The following is a 21,411-nucleotide window of genomic DNA, read 5'->3' on the forward strand; positions in this document are numbered from 1 at the left end:
ATTTACCTAGATTACAAAAATAAACCTATTCCATGTTAGAAAACTTACTGTATTTCTATCTGTTGTTATAGGGCTGAGAGATGGCAAATGAAGTTTAACATTGACAAGTGTAAAGTACTACATATGGAAAACAGTAACGTATCAACTCTGTGGTACTACACTGACAGTGGTAGAGAATGAAAAGGACCTGGGGGTAATTGTGCAGGCAGATATGAAGTTTTCTGACAGTGCAGACGGGCTGCAAGAGTAGCTCATGGTGCCTTGTCAATGATATACAGAAATTTTTCTAGCAGGGATAAGGAGGTGATTATTCCCTTGTATAAGGCAATGGTCAGGCCACACCTTGAGTACTGTATACAGGTCTGGAGGCCTCATTTCAAGAAGGATGTAGAGCTGCTGGAACAAGTACAGAGAAGGGCAACAAGATTGGTGAGGGGAATGAAGGGATCCTCTTACCAAGAGAGGTTTAAGTTCTGCAAATTGCAGTGGCTGGAGACTAGGTACCTGCACGGTGATCTGATTGAGGTTTATAAGTCCTTGAATGGGTTGATCACGCTGAGTTCTGATGGGATCCTTTCACTTGTTCAGATTACGAACCTAAGGGGGCATAAATTCAAATTAAGAAAAGACAGATGTAGACTAGATGTGTGGAAATTTGCCTTTAGCCAGCGGGTGGTTAATTGCTGGAACAAACAAACTTCCATCTGTCGTTGTGGAAGTTGGTAGGTTAAATAAATTTAAGGAGGATCTGGACAGGCATTTGGAGAGAATAGTGTGATTTTTTTTTTTTTTTTTTTTTGGCTGATGCTGCATAAGCTCATACACTTGCTTTCTTGCATCACATGCCACTACCACTACTACTATAATTTCTGTTCTGGCTTAGAAATGAGGGTAAGCATGTTTGTCTGCACTTGTTTCCTCTTCAGAAATCTTGATGCCAGAAGTTTCTTGGCATTTAAAGAAGTCAACAACCAGCATTATAAGCTTCATTGCACTTTCACCAAATTCTCGCTTATACACATACATGTAAACTTCACTCTCTTGTCCATAATTATTCTCCTACAAATGGGCATATGTTGCTGTTTCATATCCCATCAGATTGTTAAAGTTTTTCCATTCTTGTTACTATGGTTTCACCCATGGAAGTAACATTTTGCAGTACACTTCTAAATACTTTTGCTATTTTTTGAAAATAGATCGTTGTAGTTTGTGTCATCGATAAATTTTACATGGTATCTACCACATTCAGTGGCTTCAGACCTGTGAATAATGTTCAACTTTTGCTCCAATATAATATTTTTATTCTTAGCTTGCACAAAACTATCACTTGATGTTGTTTAGAGGTTATTTAGATTTTGTAATTAAATGGGGTATGATTTTCACATTTACATAAACTAACTCAATAAAAATAGAAAGCACAACTGATTTAACAGTGATATGACACAATGTGAGCTTGCACAGAGCATGGTATGCATGTAATAGGTACAACTGCGGTAGGGAATACTGGGCTCTGCACACCTCTGTTTGCGTGCTCTGAGTGTCACCAAAGTAGTAAACAACAGCGAGTACATATTGTACATGTGATTGTATAGGCCCAAGAAAGGTTAGAAATCAGAGTTATTCCAGATTACACAGACATCTGAGTTATAAGCATAGGTGAAAGACTCCACACTGAAAAATTATCTGGAGATAGGCAATTAAGTGGTGAACATCCAAAAATTTGCAGCTGTTTGCAAAAGCAGGAATTGATAAAATGGAAAGTGAAAAATAGTTTACTATCATTGGTTGGATTATGGTTGTTGGAAGAAGATCATTTATATACATGAAAAAAGAGTGGGTGAAGGAACATGGCATTGGTTGAGAAATTAGAAAACAAACATCTGCCATCATGGGAGCAATCAGATATCAGAACTGGGTAAATGGGTAAAGGTAAAATGGAAGTTTGTTTAGAAAACTCTTATGCTAAACCCAATTGACAGCCTTAGAAATTTCAAAAGTAACCACTTCAGTTTCTCCAAACTTTTCCTTCAATTTGGCTACAGTTAAGTAACATGAGATATCATCAGTGGATTTACACAGATGGAAAGTTTCAAGACACAACATAGAGTTGGTAGTTGATAGATTTTTCCATTATTTTGGAAAGGCTTCACATAATCTATAAAAAAAAAATTTATATATATATAGTATATAGATAATAATAATTGTAAGGGAGAAATTTGACACCCATTTTAGGTATTGGCTTGATATGGACAAATTTTCATGCAGAAGGGAAAAAGTACCATAGTGTAAAAAAAAAAAAAAAAAAAAAAAGATACAATACAGAAGTTAACTCTAGTGACAAGTTTTCAAAACAAGTGCAGAAATACCATTAACATGTGAAGAGTTCTTGGATTGAATAATGTTAAGAACATGAATCGGAGCTTGCTCACAGGTAGTAGTAGTAGTAGTGGCATGTGATGCAAGAAAGCAAATGTATGAGCTTATGCAGCATCAGCCAAAAAAAAAAAAAAAAAATCACACCATTCCCTCCAAATGCCTGTTCAGTTCTTCCTTAAATTTATTCAAGCTATCAACTTCCACCCGCTGGCTAAAGGCAAATTTCCGCACATCTATTCTACATCTGTCTTTTCTTAATTTGAATTTATGCCCCCTTGGGTTCGTAATCTGAACAAGTGGAAGGATCCCATCAGAATTCAGCGTGCTCAATCCATTCGAGGCCTTATATACCTCAATCAGATCACCGCGCAGGTGCCTAGTCTCCAGCCACTGCAATTTGCAGAACTTAAGCCTCTCTTGGTAAGAGGATCCCTTCATTCCCCTCACCAATCTTGTTGCCCTTCTCTGTACCCGCTCAAGTAAATCTACATCCTTCCTAAAATGAGGTCTCCAGACCTGTACGCAGTACTCAAGGTGTGGCCTGACCATTGCCTTATACTCACCTCCTTTTCCCTGCTAGCAAAATTCCTATATATCATTGACAAAACCCCATGACCTGCCCTGGCAGCCTGTCTGCATTGCTCAGAGAACTTCATATCTGACTGCACAATTACTCTCAGGTCTTTTTCATTTTCTACCACCTTAAGTGTAGTACTACACAGTTGGTACGTTTCTCTGGGGTTATTTCTACCCATATGCAGTACTTTGCATTTGTCAAGGTTAAACTTCAGTTGCCACTTCTTAGCCCATCTGCTCAACCTTTCCAGATCCTGTTGCAGCAGCATAGTGTCAGTAGTGGCCTTGACAACCCTGCCAACCTTTGTATCATCTGCAAACTTCGACATTAAGTCTGATATACCTTCATCAATATCATTGATAAATATACAAAACAACAGTGGAGCTAACACCGAACCCTGTGGGACTCCACTAATAACATTAGTCCAAGAAGAGCAGCACCCATTGATTACCACCCTCTGTCTTCTCGCACTTAACCATCCTTTTATCCATTGTAGCAACTTACCCTTAATACCATTCTGCTCCAATTTGTACAATACTCTTCCATGCGCAACAGTGTCAAAAGCTTTCCTGAAATCAAAATTGTTTTTTGCATCCAGTTCCTTTGTAACCACATCATAATATCCTATCAAATTTGTCAGACAAGACTTTCCCTTAACAAACCCATGCTGTGTCTGAATTATTGCTGCAGTCTTGTCTAGATGATCCTGCAGTGCATCTTTAACCAGCGACTCCATTATTTTACCCGGAACAGAAGTTAAACTAACTGGTCTGTAATTACTCGTGTCACCCTTCGATCCCCCTTTGTGAATTGGGGATACATTTGCACATCTCCAGTCCGTGGGACCCTCCCCTGAGTCCAAGGATGCTCTCATAATTATGGCTAAGGGTTTGCTTAGTTGCCTGCCGCCTCCTTTAATATAACTGGATAGATCCCATCCACCCCAGGTGCTTTTCTTACGTTTAACTTCAACAATTTCTCTTCCACTTTGCTCTCAGTTATTACAAGATCATTAAGCACCCTGCTACAATTTGATAACCTTCTGCCATTTTCAAACCTTAATAATTCCTCACGTGTGAATGTAGATGCAAAATACTCATTCAGTTTGTTTGCTATCTGAGCAGGATCATCAACAGTCGAACCATCGATGTCAAGTGGACCAATCAGATTCCTTTTAGAGTTTATATAAGTAAAGAAATCCTTGCTGTTTTTCTTAGCATCTTTTGCCAAGGATTTCTCGTAATCTGCCTTCGCCTGCCGAACCTCCTTTGTGACCTGATTACAGATTAACTTATATCTGCCATAGGCTTCTGAGTCGCTTGATAATTTATATGCATCCCATGCATTTTTCTTCTCTGTTACGAGTCTCATTAGTTCATTTGACAACCATTTAGGCCTAAACCTTGAACAATATTTCTTAATAGGTATGAAACTTTTAGTAGCTTCCACGATTAATTCCTTGAATGCTTCCCACTTAGCATTTACTGTTGGTATCCTTTGCTTTGGCCTCCCCATCCCATTCATATAAGCTGAAAAAGGTTTAAATAACAAAATATAATTTAATAAATAATTAGCATTGATTATTACATACTCATTGAAATTTTGGCTGTGACTTTCTCCGTCCTTAACAGCTGCAGATCTTTGGATCATATCATCCAGGTATAAAGCATTGGCAATGGCTTATTCAATTGATAAGGTTGCCAGCCCATTCAACTAATCTTGTGTCATTGTGAAATGAAGATATGTTTTGAAAAGCTCCATTCTGCAATAGATGGAAATGTTACAAGAATTCTTGGCACCACAAAAAGATTTGCCATTGATGCCAGAGATGTCTTTCTTATCACCATCTGTATGCAGAATATCCAAATCTGTAAAATTGTTATGCAACTAATAACAATTTCTGTGGCATAATTCAAATTGCATAGAAATTGAAATTAACCATTATGCTGTGCAATCAACTCAAACCTGTCTTTCAGTAACTAGATTGCATTGTCTAAAATGTAGAAAAGTGGACCCTAAAATTTTCTTCTCTGTCACATCACAACTTCTTATCATTTTTTTTTTAAGGCGATTTCTCAAGTTCAGGTTTAGTTACCAACATTTTTGCAGCCCAGAAGGCATTTAAAATGTTTTGCAATTTTTAACGTATTTTATTGTTTTTGAAAGCAGCGAGACAGTGATATATTCAAAATTACCTCTTTCGAGGGCTTTGCTTGGGATGTTTATTTGGCTTAAAATGTCATACCAAACAATCAAGTATCAGGTAAATTTGCTTTAAAAAAAAAAAACATTAAAATCAGAAATTCACACTCTATACAGAATTCCTTTTTCATATATATCAATTTTCATCATCCTGAGAAAGTGGCATGTTGGCTGGCTGGCCATCCCTGAATGGAATGCTTGTTAGTAAACTATCTTAATCATTAAAAATAAAGCGTATACATGACCAATATGTATAATTAACTGGACATTGTTCTGGTTTGCTGCTGTTCATTCTAAGCCCTGTTTAAGGGTTCTTCTCTGGAAACCAAAAGTGGCATTCAGTTCATTATGGTAGAAAGGATTTACCAATCTCACCAGCATTAAAAGAAAAATTAGATACTTTTAAATCAGCTTTATCAGATAAAGGTCCAATAGAGCTACATTAATCTAACTGAGGTGGAAGTATGTATGGACAGAATTTGTGGCCAGAAGGCTTGACTTACCATTTGGACAAGAGGTAAGTTCCTACTGGTGGACATTTTAAAATAGTTTGATTTGGTCAATAAGTTGCTTACAGCTGTTGCAAGTTTTGGTGTAGAAAGAAAAAGAATTTTGACACAACCAATTATGACATGCTTTGTTGTTATTCTGAATCACCTTAGCTTTTTTCTTTGAGAAACATGGTTTAAATAAAAGTTAAATTTTAGGCTGGAATGGGGTATAGAGGATTTCAACCCTACAAGAATAATTTAACTGGCACAATCAGAGAAATTATTAGAATAAGAAGGTTTAACCCTTTGCACCTCTTCGAACCAGTCTTTGCACCAGTCCCATTCATCTGTTGATGTTATCTATGAGATTTTCCATCAGCCAACTTTTATTTTCCCCTTCAGAATCACCTGTAATAACTCATACTTCCTTCCTCTTGTGATATGTCCTAGGTATTTTATCTTCCATCTTTCATGATGCTCCTCAGTTGGGTGCCTCCGTAGCCAGGTGGGCAGGAGCAGTAGTGTGTAGCACACGCTTCTTGATTAGACTGGGGTTCAAGCCCGTGACCACCAAATATGGAGGATGCAGAAAGGTCAGGGAATGACCACCACATATCCCCGGAGCAATATAGCTTTAGTTGCTAATGCTCCTAAAAAACCAAATAACAACAACAATAGCTCCTCAGTTGCTGATTATGTCCTATAATTTGTAACACTCATTCATTTGTCATCGGCTTCATCCAGGGGATCCCCAGCATTCTTCTATATACCCACATCTCAAAGGACTTCACCGCTGAAGCCCTGAGTGTCCAAGTTTACACTCCATACAGAAGTAGCTGCCACACATAGCACTGAGATCTCAGTTCTGATCTTGATCTCTTCATCAGGGTCTAAACTTTCATTTCGCCAACAGTTGAAGGACACCTTTTAACTCTTTCAATACTCTAGCCATTTAAAACATGATTTGTCCTGTCAACTCCTGTCCTACTGATGGTCATTAATTTTGTTTTTTTGTATGTTGATATGCAAGCCCTGATACTCATTCTAACATTCCTTGCAGTTCTTTGTTGCTACTTGCTATTAATGCCATATCGTCAGCATAACGAATGTTGTTTATTACATGGCCGTTTACTTTTATACCCTTTTTAACAGCTTCTAAAGCTTCCCTGAAAATATATTCGGAGTATATGTGGAAAAGTAGTGGTGAGAGTATACAGCCTGCCTGACTCTTCTACTGATCTCAGTGTCCTCCACTCTGACTACTGCTCTCTGTTTCCAATAAAGATTCTTCATAATACATATGTCCTTACCATCAAGTCCAATCTGTTGTAACGTGTTGTAAATGGTCAAAAGGCTTTCAAAACCAGTGAAACATACATAATCATCTTGTCCTAAGTCTCTGCATGCAGAAAAGTGCATCTCTGGTTCCAAGGCCGTTGCAGAATCTGAATTGCATATCACCAATCATATATTCAAATTTAGCAAATATGCAGTTTTGAATCTCCTTAATAAAATTTTCAGCTCGTGACTGATTGGTGGGAAATCACCGCAAGACTTAGGATTGCATTTCTTAGGGAGTGCCATGAAAGCTGATTTAAGCCAATCATCTGGGATATGTCCTGTTTGATATTCCTTATTAAATAGGTCAGTAAGCTTTTCTATGCTATTATCATCATCATCGATAAGTTTGAGCATCCCAGTTGCAACCTCATCTGGACTGGGAGCTTTTACAGTCAATGCCTGCTGGATGGCCTAGTGCACCTCTGATTGTAATATCTTTGGCCCTTCCATGTCAGTTCCATCTCTCATCGCATCCAATCGACCCACATCACTGAATAAATCTCTAACATATTCCTTCCAGGCCTTGACCTTTTTGTCTTAGTGCATCAGCAGTCCATTCTCAGTATTTCTCATGGAGGTCAGTACTCTCTTTCTGAAAATTCTTGCAGTTTCCTTTAACTTTCTGTGCAAATTTCGTTCATGTTTTTGCTGTAAAATCTCAATTTCTTCACATCTTTCTTCCATCCATTCCTCCTTTGCCATTTTAATCAATTTCTGAATTCTATCACAATCAAAACAGTTGTTCTTGACTGCTCTTCAGTGATCCATCAGACTCAAAATCTCCTCCATCAACCATTTCTTTTGCATCATTTTTGACTTTGTTCCCAGAATCTCTTCACTAGTCTTGACAATTCTGCTTTTAATCTTTCCCAAATTTTAGGTTACATGAGCTAATTGGGCTGAATTGATGGTCTAGCCCAGGTTCTGTTGCAATTAATTGCATTAACTTTATAAATTAGAAATGTGTAGGCAGTTTCATCAGAGAGGTGCCTCTGTAGCCAGGTGGGCAGGAGCAGCAGTGCGTAGCACATGCTTCTTGATTAGACCGGGTTTCGATCCCGTGACCACCAAATATGGAGGATGCAAAAAGATCAGGGAATGACCACCGCATATCCTCGGAGCAATGTGGCCTTAGTTACTAATGCTCCTAAAAAAAAAAAAAAAACAGCAGTTTCATCAGAACATAGTTCATGCTACAACTATTACACTGTTCTGAATAGAAAGTGGACCCAAATTAGTGTTTAGAAAATAATAACTTCATCGGATATTTTTTCTGAGATGCATGTATGGCTATATTGTCTAGGGCACACAAATTTATAAATGTACCTCTGTGAGTTAATATATAAAACAGTTGGTAAAAACATCTGAAAAGAATGCAAGTTCAGTTTTTAGAATAATCCTTGCTTTATCAGACCAAAATCACAGTTTGAAGCAGTAAATGGGAAATAATGTTCCCTCGATATTTGCTGGGGATGCATTCCAAGACTTACCGTGAATTATCAATGTCCCCCCCTCCTCAGAAAAACTTTTTTTTTTTTTTTGTTAAGTAAATGTACACCCAATGTGCCAGTGTTCTATAGCGGTTCAGTGGCTCATTTCTTCCGCACTCTTCTTTAAGGGATATTTTCCTTCTTGTAAATGCTAATAAAATAAAAATAAGAAAAATCAGTTTATTGTTATATTTGTCGACGCATTTAAATCTTTGGCCCTTCCAAAGGGCCAAAGATTTAAATAAAAACTAAAGAAAAATTATTTTTAATTATCCTATATATATGAACACACATATCTTATTGGTTAACATACAGGAAATCAATCTTTTTTTATGAAAAACCAGTGTTATAGGGAGCTGCTTCTTTTTTTGCTTCATTTCACTGTACAGCATGGTGTATTGCACAAATGCCTGTTTCAATTCTCGTACTCCTTTTCATTGAAGGATCTAATTCACGGATTTTGTGCTTTAAATTTCTAAAGTCCCTAAATAGATCTGCAAAAGACTCTAGCATCCATTTGTTCACATTCATTTTCTCTACATCAGTTAAACTTTGTATAAGCTCATCAAGATCCTCTTGTGTAAACTTATAATTAGGTTCTTGTAAAAGTTCTACCTCCTCAGGTACCATGTCAGACAATCCCTCTCCTTCAATACAATTTTCCATGTTAAGAATTTCTTGGTCAGCAGAAGGAATTTTTGTGGGATTTTTATGGAATTTTTCACAGCTTCCCACCATAAATTTTTCTAGCATGCATTGGCCACGTCCTGTTTTAGTTCCTTCAGTTCTGCTTTAACTGTGACAATGAAATCTGCAAAATTGAATTTTTTCCAGCTCTGCATAACTCCAACATTTTAATTTTCTTCCATTGCATTGAAAATTTGACGAAAAGACAATTTTGTGTAATGAGCTTTGAACATCCGAATTATACCTTGATCTAACGGTTGAATGAGAGAAGTCATGTTAGTTGGCAGAAAGACTACTTTTAGATGTTTTGATTCCTGTGGATGTCCTGGCGCATTGTCCAGTATAACCATAACTTTGAACGAAAGATTTTTCAGCCGCAAGTACAAAGCAATGCTTAAACAAATCCAGGCACAATTCTTGTGTTACCCATGCTTTTTTGTTACTTTGCCAGTAGACAGGGAGTTCATTTTTGTTTTTTCTCTTTAAAGCACAACAGGTTTGATCATATCGCCTGCTGCATTTGTACAAAATAAAAGCATTGTCCTATTTTTACTTGCTTTAAATCCTGGCATCCGTTATTCCTCTTGGGTAACATAGGACCTGTTAAGCATTCTCTTCCAGTAAGGCTCAGACTTATCTGCATTAAAGATTTGTTCCGGCATGTACCCCGCGTCTCCTCAATTACTATTTTGTGAAATTCTTCAGGGAAAACTGCTGCTGCTTCTTGGTCAGCAGAAGCTGCATCGCCAAACACCTTTAAATTTCTTAAATAAAATCTTCTTTTAAATCCTTTAAACCAACCTTAATGGCAGTGAAAGTATTTGTAGAACTGTCAGATGATCCTTCTCTACCTTGTTCCTTGTGATAATGGTTATAAAAAGATTTTGCTTTTTCTCTTAAAATTGTTGAATCGATTGGAAATCCATTTTTTATATTGTTTTCCATCCACACACTGAGCGCTCTTTCCATTTTATGTATAAAAATGTAAATGTATAATTTACATTTTGTTAAAAATCTAAATGTAAATTATACATTTACATTTTATGATTTTGCTACTCACTTGAAATATAACCCTCCCATTCCTGCAATCAGTGAAGGACTTTTTTTTTTTTTTTTTTTTTTTTTTTTTTTTTTTTTTTACTACAAAGTGTCCTCAAAATATTTTCCAAGCCTCTTGTAACTACCAATCTGCCTCTGCTGTCTGGTATTCTAGGTCTTGAAGAAATTGCATAACATTATTACTTTTAGTAAAAGCTAAACATCTCTACCAGTTGAATCTATAAAATTCAAGCCACCCCGAGTTGTGAAGTCAGAATAAAAAAATAAGAAGGTTGGGTCACGGTTGATGTTTTTTCCAAGTGGAGGAATGAGAAAAATTTCATATACATGAAACAGAATTGACTGGAAAATAAAATAGATTTATATTCCAATGCAATTTTATCTCATTGTAATGCATGATTTCATAAGTTAAGTAAAAAAAAAAAAAAAAGTGGAAGGATAGCATTTCTCCTGTTCCCCTTAGGAAACTTGTGTCAAAATGAAATGCAATTTTTGTGCATTAATGAAAATATGCCTCCATTCAAATTTCGTCAATAAATGAATGATATCAGCATACTAATTCAACCATAGGCTATCACATTACGGCTGGGATTTTGCTTAGCATTACACTATCTAGAGAGTGTTATAAAAGCTGTGTACTTGGTTCACAGTTTCATATTTTTTTTATGTAAACCCCAAACATGAGAGGTATTAAAACCTATAGTATTTAGTACCGTGCTTGGGTTGGAGGTTGAGAAGACGAAAGAAGATATTTGTTGACATTGGACTTGAACTTCTGTAGACTGTAATTTTCAGGAAATACGTATGAAGGAAGGTTGTACCAGAAAACGGCAGTTGAATGAATAAACGAGGAAGATGAAAAGTTGGTTCTGCAAGTTTGAAGTTGGACAGTAAATGGATGTTGGCTGGTGGCAGCACATGTTCGGACTGTTTTGAAAGAGAGCGGGAATTATAGAAGCTAATTCAGAAGAACAGTGCCCATGGAAGTATCTGTAGAAGAGGCATGCAGCAGAAACAGTACGTCTATGAGACAGCAAATGGAGAGACTCTATTAGAGATGAATCATTAATTAACTTAACTGCCTCTCTTCTGAATGGAATCAAGAAACCTGAGAGAGGTTTTGGGGGCACCACCCCAGATGTGGGAACAATATTCCATGGCAGGGCAGATTTGCAATTTATACAGAGTGAGCAGCTGTTTGGAAGAAAAGTAACGGCAGGAGCGAAAGAGAAAACCAAGTTTTTTTAGATGCAGAGGAAGCAATATTTGTAATGTACTTGTGCCAAGAGAGATTAGAAGTCAGGGTAATCCCCAAAAGAGATGTCATTTTGCCTAGAAATCGGAGTGTCACTAAAGATAAGCATAGGAGCAGAAGAATTTTTTTGCGAGATATAAGGCAAGAATGAGTTTTAGAAGGATTGAAATCAACTAAGTTGTCTTTGCCCCACTGGAGAATTACCTGAAGATCAGCATTTAAGGAATTGGAAGCAGATTTTCGAGAAGTTGAAGCTGATTAAGCAGGGCAAGGTTTCTCAAAATGGAAAGTAGAATGCAGTGTGCTATCATTGACAAAACTACGGATAGGATTTCTAGTCAACGGAAGAAGGTCATTAATATACAAGAGGAAAAGAGTGGGGGAAAGAACTGAACCTTGGAGGACACCGGCATTAGTGGAGAAGTTAGAAGACAGAGAGCCATCTACCATCACCCTCAGTGAGCGATCAGAGAGAAAACTGGATAACCAATTACTAAAAGCAGTTGGCAAACCATAAGATGGAAGCTTGTTTAGAAGACCTTTATGCCAAACATGATCAAAAGCCTTTGAGATGTCAAGAGAAACTACTTTTGTTTCACCAAACCTTTCCATTGAATTAGTCCATAAATGGGTAAGATAAGCCAGAATATCACCGGTGGATCCATACTGGCGATTGTTGATCAGACGGAAAGTTTTTAGGTAGTTAAGAGTTGGCGGTTAATTGATTTCTCCATTAATTTAGAAAGAGTAGAAGTAACTGCAGTGGGATGATAATTGGATGGGAGGGATTTGTCACCCTTTTTAGAGCAGAGGAATAAGAAAGTGAAAAAAGGCGGCAAAGAATAGGAGTTCAGGAGCACAGGTTTTGAGAACAAGTGGAGAAATACCATCGGGACCTGGAACTTTCTTAGCATCAAGATTCGTCAAAATCCTTTTGACATCCTTTTGACGGAAGACCACAGGAAGCATTGAATGGAGCGTGTTAGGAATGGTGGAAGGTGTTTTACCAAGATCATTAATACATAAGTTGGAAGAAAAATGGGATGCTAGCAGGCTAGCTTTATCCTTGGCTGAAGTGACAACAGAACCATCTGGTTTGGACAGAGGTGGGAGCAGAGATGGGTAAAAGTTGCAGCCAATAGCTTTGGCAAGATATCAGAATGCTCGGCTACAATTAGGGCAAGAAGCAAGTTTTCTACTCTTAGCCTGTTCAAACTCTAGTTTGGACTGATTAATAACTGCTTTACAATTGTTGCGAGCTTTGGTGTAGGCAGAAAATGAAACTGAAGAATTAGAAACAAGCCAATTACAATATGCAACATTCTTCTCTTGAACAGCCTTAGCACATTTATTGGAAAACCAAGGTTTAGATAAAGGACGAGATTTTAAAGTGGAGTGTGGGATAAAGGATTCCATTCCTGCAAGAATAATTTCACTGACACGATCTGAGCAAACGTTGACATCAGAAGTTTTGAAACAGTAATCCGACCAAGGAAAAGAAGAAAAGAAATCTCGCAGGTCATCCCATTTTGCATTCTTGTAATGCCAAACAACACGAGTTTATATGTTCTTTACTTAAGTTATTTTATCTCATTTAGCTTTTTCCATGAGAAGAAATGGTAAAATTTCTTCTAAAGGGTTGTTATAATGGAATCACAGCCTGGAGCAGGGATGGGCAGTATGTTAAAGCTGATGAGACATTGAATCAGCTCTTTTTAATATGAATTCTATTCAAGTGATGCAGATTCTGAATCTCATTCAGATGAATCTGTTGGTGTTAGGATGCTGAATCACTTTCAGTGATAATTCTTCATAGATGAAATCCATTTACTAAGCACTGCCTACTTGTTCCAGTACCCAGAGGCACAAATAAATGACCCTTGCAGATATAAGCAGCAGCAACTGTGTTAATCTATATAGGGTTATCCTATCCAACTCAGCACAGATATATTTTAAGAATGTGTCTATGAAGAGGCCGCCACTGCCAGATTAATATTAGCAATTTACCTTAGTATCTCAGAAGTTAAAATAGTTGACCATTTCCAAAGAGAGAGAGAGAGAGAGTGTACACAAATTTCAAATGTTTCAGTTTATGTATGAATTGTCTTAACACCTTCCAATAAATGCTGCTAACTCTTATCTGTATTTCCAAGTAACTGTAGACAGTTTATAACAGTGGGCAACTCAAAACTGGAGGAGATCCCACCAGTTTTGGTGATTTGGAATTCAGATCTAGAAGTTGAAAACTGAATCAAATGATACATATATAGATGTCAATTTTTTTTTTTTTTTTTATTACAATTTCATTTTAATTTTGGGCAGTCAAGTCTAAATATTAATTTATTTTTATTTTAAGGCATTTATGTATAGTGTTTTATTTTTACAAATTTTCAAAACTCCATAAGGAAACTTGCTCTGGGTTAATATTTTAACTGCTGACTAAATTTATAAGAGTGTCTTATTTAAATGGTACTTCCCAGATGGTACAATTTCATTCTAATTTTTACAGTAAAATATCCTCAGTTTTGTTAGCAAGTATAATCTTTTGTTTGGTGAAAATGCAAAATGATGGGTTTTAATTTAGTAGTTGATGGAAAAGTTTTGTGCAAAGGGATAATCACCTCCTTATCCCTGCTAGCAAAGTTTCTGTATATCATTGACAAAACCTAATGGGCTCTCCTTGAAGCATGTCTGCACTGCTCAGAGAATTTCCTATCTGACTACAAAATTACATCCCCCCATTAGGCCTTTTTCCTTACCCTGAGTGTACTACCATGTATAAGTTAATCCCAAGTACCATGATAAGTTACTCTCAGATTACTGCTACCCATATGCAATATGGGTAGCAGTAATCCCAGCTGCCATACTTCAACTGCCATTTCTCAGCTCATTGACCTAATTTTATTATGTTTTTTTTATATTAAAAAAAAAAAAAAAATATTGCTATGCAGATTCTTCAAGATCTGGTTGCTGACTAATACTCTTTTACCTTGATTGTAAAGCAGTAACCAAAAAAAAAAAAAAAAAAAAAAAAGTTTTGATTTGAATTTTAAAATTCATTGAAGATTTCAGAACATGAAAAGAGGTTCTCTAAATCACTTATATGGTGTTAAAATTGAAAATAGCAAGCTTGGTGAATGTAAGTTTTATGATTTATATAGTCAATTTTTATTTCACAGAATTTAAAAAGCTTTTTGAAGATCCTGATTCATATAGCTGCTTATTTTGAATTATGTTGCTTTTCAGGTATGGTCACTGTAGGAGAGTGGCAGCACAAATGTCTTGTGAAATAGGTTTGCGACAAAGGACATATTATGTCCTTAGTGGGTCTGTGCTTTCTGTGTGGACAAAGGTTGAAGCTGTACTGTCATCTGTACAAGGGTCACATAATGCAAAGCTGCAAGTGGTGCGTCTACGTACTGAAGATGGGACGCGGATTGTAGGTGAGCTTTTTGTGTATGTCAGAACTGTTATCTAGGCACCGTGAAGTCAAATGCATCTGTTTTTTTCAGAGGTTTTACCTCTCTTGTTCATTTATTTACATACATACAGTGTATCAGAAAATTTCCACACGTGATGTTTCCTGTTTTTACTGACTGGTAATGCTATGAATGCATTCATTGTCTGTATAGTTAGCATAATATATTTTTAAAAACTTACAGCAATATACTATATCAGCTTTGTATTTGGAACAATAAGAAATAAAAATGAGGATGTTTCATTGCAATTCTTATTAACTTCAAGAAATGCATTGTCTCGAAACTTGAGTAGTCGAGACCCACTAATTTTCGTAAAATCGGACAAATGCTAATAATTTGTCATTTTTCCTTGTAGAGGATCTGCCATCTCTTTGTGGATTTTTTTTGAAAAGGGTAGTATAGGCTATTTTTGGAAATTTTAAAGAAATATTATATTACATATTTTATTTTAAGGCAGAAGAATACTCTTACCTGGGGTTTTCTTCAGGAACGGATGCATCCGGGTGAGGTGTAATTCAGAAGGTGTTGAAATTGCAATTATATGGAAGGAGGACGAAGGAAAAAGCCAGCTTTTGAAACACTTGTTGTGATGAACCGAAGACGACAAATGAAGAGCAAAATAAACAGACAAGGACAAAATTGAGTATACTGAGTTATGCAAAGCCATTCAAAAGAGACTCAGGGAGGACATAAGAAAAGTAGAAGCATTAAGGGAAAACAAAGGACTTAAACGAGCAATGATACTGAATCTGAAGAATAGTGATGGTGTACTTATAAATAGCAGAAGAGTACTATAAAGTATTATATAAGGAGCGAGGGGAAGTGATCCAATTTCCACACTGCCAACAATGAGGAAGGTGGATCACAAATTAGAAACACATACAACATACCCGATATCCTTCCTGATGAGTTAGAACATGCATTGAAGAAGATAAAGTTACTGTAGAGTTGTTAAAATTAGGAGGAGGAGACAAAACATAGAAACTAGCAAGACTCTTTAGGAAATGCACGATGCCTAAGGCAATCATATAATGCAATCATAATTTTGCTGCGTAAGAAAAAATTATAGGCCAATTAACTTGTCCCACATCTACAAGTTGTTCACAAGGGTCATTACTAACAGATTATAAAAAATAATTGATGGGAATCAGCCAAAAGAGCAAGCTAGTTTTAGGACAGGAAAATCAATGATTGATCACCTTCATGTAATATCACAGCGAATGAATATAAAATGCCATTATGCCTGGCATTTGTGGATTATGAAAAGACAAGACATAGACACCCCATGCAAAAAGTTGGATTCATATATTTATCTTGGACAAATCATTGGCTGGAAGTCAAGAGAAGAATAAATTTCGGATGGATATCATTCAGGAAATATAGTCACATACTGAGGAGCAGTGAACCAATGAACAAATATCATCAGTATTTAATTTACACAAACCATGCTAAAATTCACAGAACTGGTCTTTCTTAGTAAGAATACTGTTTTGTGCCTACATCTAATCTTGTTGCTCTTCTCTGCAGCTCTATATTCCCAAACTTAATAAAGAAGAGTTCAAGATTGGAAATTTTATTTATATGATAGTTTGACATAATATTGTATATATATATTTTTAATAAATTAATCATAACTATTGTATCTAATAAGATTCCTTTAAAAAACTTCCTGACATTTATTGTTGTTATAGTGGGCCTGATGATTGGAGCAACAAGGATATTTAAAAGAGGAGATTGAACACTTGATGGTATAAATATGTGTGCTAAAAGGAAAGATAGATTTAAATATCTTTGATTAATGTATGCCACTGAAGTGAATAAAGATTTTGAAGCATTTGTTTACACACTGGGTTAATGTTTAACTAGACTGGTAGCATAGCATCAATATCTGACAAGTCTGTTTAAAGAAGCAGTGAAAAAGCTGTGCGACTGTTTTTAGAATTGAATGTACAGGTGACCACTAGTAAGAGCCACATGTCCAAAAGTAGTTTGAAAGAAGGAAAAATTAACGAACTTCTGGTAAAGCAATCCTAAATAAGCCAAGCAAACTTCTAACTCTGACTGAACCTTCACTTGTATGGAAAGTATCTCCATGTTCCTCATGTAAGGCTTAAATAAAGCAGCTTGTTTCTTTGAAATGTTATGCCAACATTTCAAAATCCATAGATCCCACATTTGTGTAACTGAAGTCATCCTAGATATGCCGAAGAAAGTTATGCAAATTTGTTATACCAACAGTTTTTAAATCTTCCACTTGCATTTGGAAATTGATTACCATAGCAGCCTAAGTCAGAAGGATAATTCTGATTTAGCCATGGACAGTCAGTCTAAAATAAGAGAAGATTTTTGTTCATTGACGATGTAATGTACTTTACTGCTGCACATGACTACATAATTTGCGTCAGTTCTATCAGTTTTATTGTGAGAACCTACCAGATGCTATTATAAAACAAGATTGAATCATCCTTTATTGGGGATTGACAGGTGTACAAGTCAGTGCAATTACATCATTTCAGTACATAGCCAACTAAGTAGTTATAAATTGGCATCATTAAGTATATCTCATATTGTGAATACCTTCACAACACATTGCCATGATATTGCACTACCTCGAATAAGTAACACTTCACCATAGGAGAAGACTTGCTACTTATTCTCAGCAGGTACCCTGGTGTTGCAATGATGACAACCCAGTTGCGAAGTATAAATCCACAATATGAGAGATGCCGGATGGTGTGGAGTAATATAGATTACGATATAGTTTAAGGCTAAAGCCTCGGGTTATGTAAAGAGTTAACTAATGTACAAGTTAGTGCAATTGCATCATTTCAGTACATCGTTAAGTATATCTCACATTGTGAATACCTTCACAACAAGTTGCCATGATATTGCACTACCTCGAATATGTATGGTCTATGGTTTTATTTCTTACATAGGGGAAGACTATTGTTACTTATTCTCAGCACTGTTTCGAAGCTTATTGGCTCCTCATCAAGGTATTCACAATATGAGATATACTTAATGATGCCAATTTATAACTACTTAAGTAGTTGGCTATGTTCTGAAATGATGCAATTGCACTAACTTGTACATTAGTTAACTCTTTACATAACCTGAGGCTTTAACCCTAAACTATATCGTAATTGGAAGCTTGAAATATAACAAATTATTCTACACCATGCTTGGCATTATAAAAATTCCTCGTAGTAATGTTAAAAGTGTGAAATGGTATTCAGTCTGGTTCAAAACTTTGGAATGCTCATGATTGCAAACTATAGACTAGTGTTTCTCAGATGTTTTTTATGGTCTATGGTTTTATTTCTTACATAAAACTGTACGTGCATATATATTAATAACAGTGATATTTAGTTTGTTATGAAGCATACCTGCATTTCCCATCACTGTTTATAGGATTTTTGCCTACCACAAGAAAAGTCTCCCCCCCCCCATTGTCAAGTCCTGGGAAACACTAGTCTAGACAAGGCCATTGTTATAAACACACCTTTGACTTAAATTTCTGAAGAGCATCTAGTCATAATCAGTTGTTATCTACCAGATAAGTTATGTTAACAATCCTTTGACTGTATGTTTAAAGTCAGATTTTTTTTTGGCACGGGAAAGTTTGTGTTTTGTAAGTTTAATTAATGTTATCGTTTTTTTTTTTTTTTTTTTTTTTTAATTCAGGGGGTCTCGTTCCAAGTAACTGTGTTGAACCATTGGATACTGTTCTCGCTCAAGATGCAACAAAAACCTTTGTTGAAGAATTTTAAATTTCTGTGCATGGAGAACTTGTAGAAATGTAATATGCTGGAGAAGTGCCCAACTGTGGTATGAAAATAAGAGGTAGTAGTGTGATATATTGAAAGGCAGACTGCTGCTGCTTTTTAAACATTGTCTATGTACAGGGTAATGTCTTTTTCAATACGTCTTATAAATATGGACCTGTATTTATTTTCTATGTATTTTTTTTTTTTTTTTTTTTTTTTCCAGGACAAAAATTTTAGAACAACATGTGTTTCCTTGAATGTACAGGTAATCATTGACGTAATTTGATTTTAAGAATAATGTATTAATTACATAATTTTGTGAGTATCGTTAGAACCATGTACCATTGCAGAAAAAGTCATGTAAATTAATTTGCGAATTTAATAAGAATTTTAACTTATATGTTTTGTTTATATTGTCACATTCCATCAGTGATTCTTTTGGAGTTAAAATACATACATTGCAAATCCTAATTAATACTACTGTGTATACTTCCATGTTATTTATGTGATATAGTTTCCTAATTCTGGATGAAAAGAAAGTGCACCTTCAAGATGTTTGAAATTACTTATTACTAAATTTTTGAGTGCACTATGAAAAAGGTCAATTATGTGGTTATATGTTGTGATATATAATTTTCTTTCACTGCCTTTATCTTCAATGTACATGGTTTCTAGCATGCTTCAGGCATAAAATTATTTTTTTATGAGTGCTGTTTCGTGACATTTGCTTAAAAATCAGCCAGATTTGTAAAAATGGGGGGAACAAATTAGCATAAACATGCTGAGTAACATCATTTCACTTTGTAGATGTAAGTGTTATATAGAAGCATTTAAATCATAGATTATCATGACCATTTTGCATGTATTAACACATTTGTATTGAATTAAATACCGTGATAAATAGTTTTCTTTTATTTAAAATTAAAATAATTTGTCTGTCTCTGCTTATTGAATATTTGTATGTCAAGATAAAACTAAACTACACATGATATTTGTATTAGTGCAGATCAGATATAACTTTGTAATACTATAGTTCTCTTCATCCTCAGTTAATCTAGATATCAACAAATACCTTATTTCACTGTAACCACATCAAAAATATATAGTTTAAAAACATAATCACTTTTTAACAAGTTTTTACTTCTGATCAGAATACCAAAATAAGATTTAGAACACTGAGTTGTTTACACATCCATATTCAAGACGGGCACCTAAGTTCTCATACAGTATATCCTTCTTAATGCGCTTTGTATTTCAAAGGCTCTATAACATAGGGTTTTAGTGTGGATGATTTAAAGTCTACATTGGGTCTCAGCCAATATGTGTCTTTTAAAATTAACATTCTACTCCCTCCAGAAATGCAACTGGAAATTCAAGTACTTCTAACTTGCACTGCATGTATATTCTCAATACAAGAGAAAATATACTTTTGCATTAGAAGTTGGATTTAACAATGAGGTAGGTGCAGTCTTTCAATTCCTGACACATAACAGTGATCATTCGTTTAATTTTTGCTGTTCATTAAATATAATTATACATCTTTTCTAAAGAGAGAGAGAGAGAGAGAATATACATAATCTTGATATGTTCTTTACTTGTAATCCATGCAAAGAAAGGGTGACATTTCTCTATCACTATTTCTTATTTGATTAACTTGGTACAAATTACAGCTACATACGCAGATCATAGAATGCTTGCATGAACATGTAACATTACTTTAGAACAGCTGTGGATGAAAAGAGATAGAAAATGGCCACTGTAAAGTTGCAACTGGAAAACTGATTACAGTTGTAGTATTTTACCTTTATTGTGTGTGTGTGTGTGTGTGTGTGTAAATTAAGTCACTATTTACAGAAAAGATTAATCATGGAAGCTAGAGGTTAGGCACCTGCAAGGTGTCTAACCTCTAGATGCTGCAGTTTGCAGAATTGAAACCGTTCTTGGTAAGACCACCCTTCCTTGTACTCATTCCAGTAGATCTGCATCCTTCCTAAAATGTGATATAACCATTGCCTTGTACAGTGGGATAATTACCTCCTTATTCCTGTGTATCATTGACAAAACCCCATGCTGCATGCTCAGAGAACTTCATATCTGAGTGTAGTACCACACATTTGGTAAGTTAACCTGGGATTACTCCTACCTTGAATTTGTCAATGTTAAACCTCAACTGCCATTTCTCTAGATCCTTGATCCTTTTGCAGTAGCATAATTTAATGATATAAAAATATATTAACCTATATTATAAATTTGTTGACTGTGTAATATAATATCAATGATTCTATACTGAGGGTAGCAAACTATAATTTGTTTAAAAATAATGAGATATTTCATACTGCCCTTCCACTGTTTGTGTATTGCAGTTAAAACCTTGCTGTAAATGACAGTTACACAAAATAGAATTCATCATCAGCCTGCCCAGTGAGTCATCTAAAAATTCAGTCAAGTTACTATCCATGAATGAGATTTTTTTACTCTGAATAAGATTTTTATATGATACAGCAAAATTATTTCAAGCTCATCTGCTCTGCACAATAAATGCCATAAAATACAATATCACAGCATTTAACATTTTAATTTCAGTTTAGTAGACAGGCTTACTCCCATTTAGTTCATTAAATCAAGGTTTGTGTGTTTACAAAGCTAATCCTAAATAGCAATTTCATTACAAATGCTATCATTTTGTA

At 35.5% G+C, this 21,411-nt stretch overlaps 1 protein-coding gene across 1 annotated transcript in view; it reads left to right on the top strand.

Annotated features, from left to right (window-relative positions):
* LOC150081707 (protein strawberry notch homolog 1-like) overlaps positions 1-18,890 on the top strand; it is a 438,163-nt gene extending 419,273 nt beyond the window's left edge. Inside the window, exons 29-30 of the mRNA XM_090378817.1 lie at positions 14,725-14,921; positions 18,642-18,890. Coding sequence (XP_090234943.1) covers positions 14,725-14,921; positions 18,642-18,727 — 283 coding nt within the window. The 3' untranslated portion in view covers positions 18,728-18,890. The remainder of the gene's footprint in view (positions 1-14,724; positions 14,922-18,641) is intronic.
* Positions 18,891-21,411: the final 2,521 nt, after the last annotated feature.

Source organism: Mastigoproctus giganteus, chromosome 8 (assembly GCF_048544385.1).
Source record: "Mastigoproctus giganteus isolate SK-2022 chromosome 8, ASM4854438v1, whole genome shotgun sequence".
In the NCBI taxonomy this organism is placed as follows: Eukaryota; Metazoa; Arthropoda; class Arachnida; order Uropygi; family Thelyphonidae; genus Mastigoproctus; species Mastigoproctus giganteus.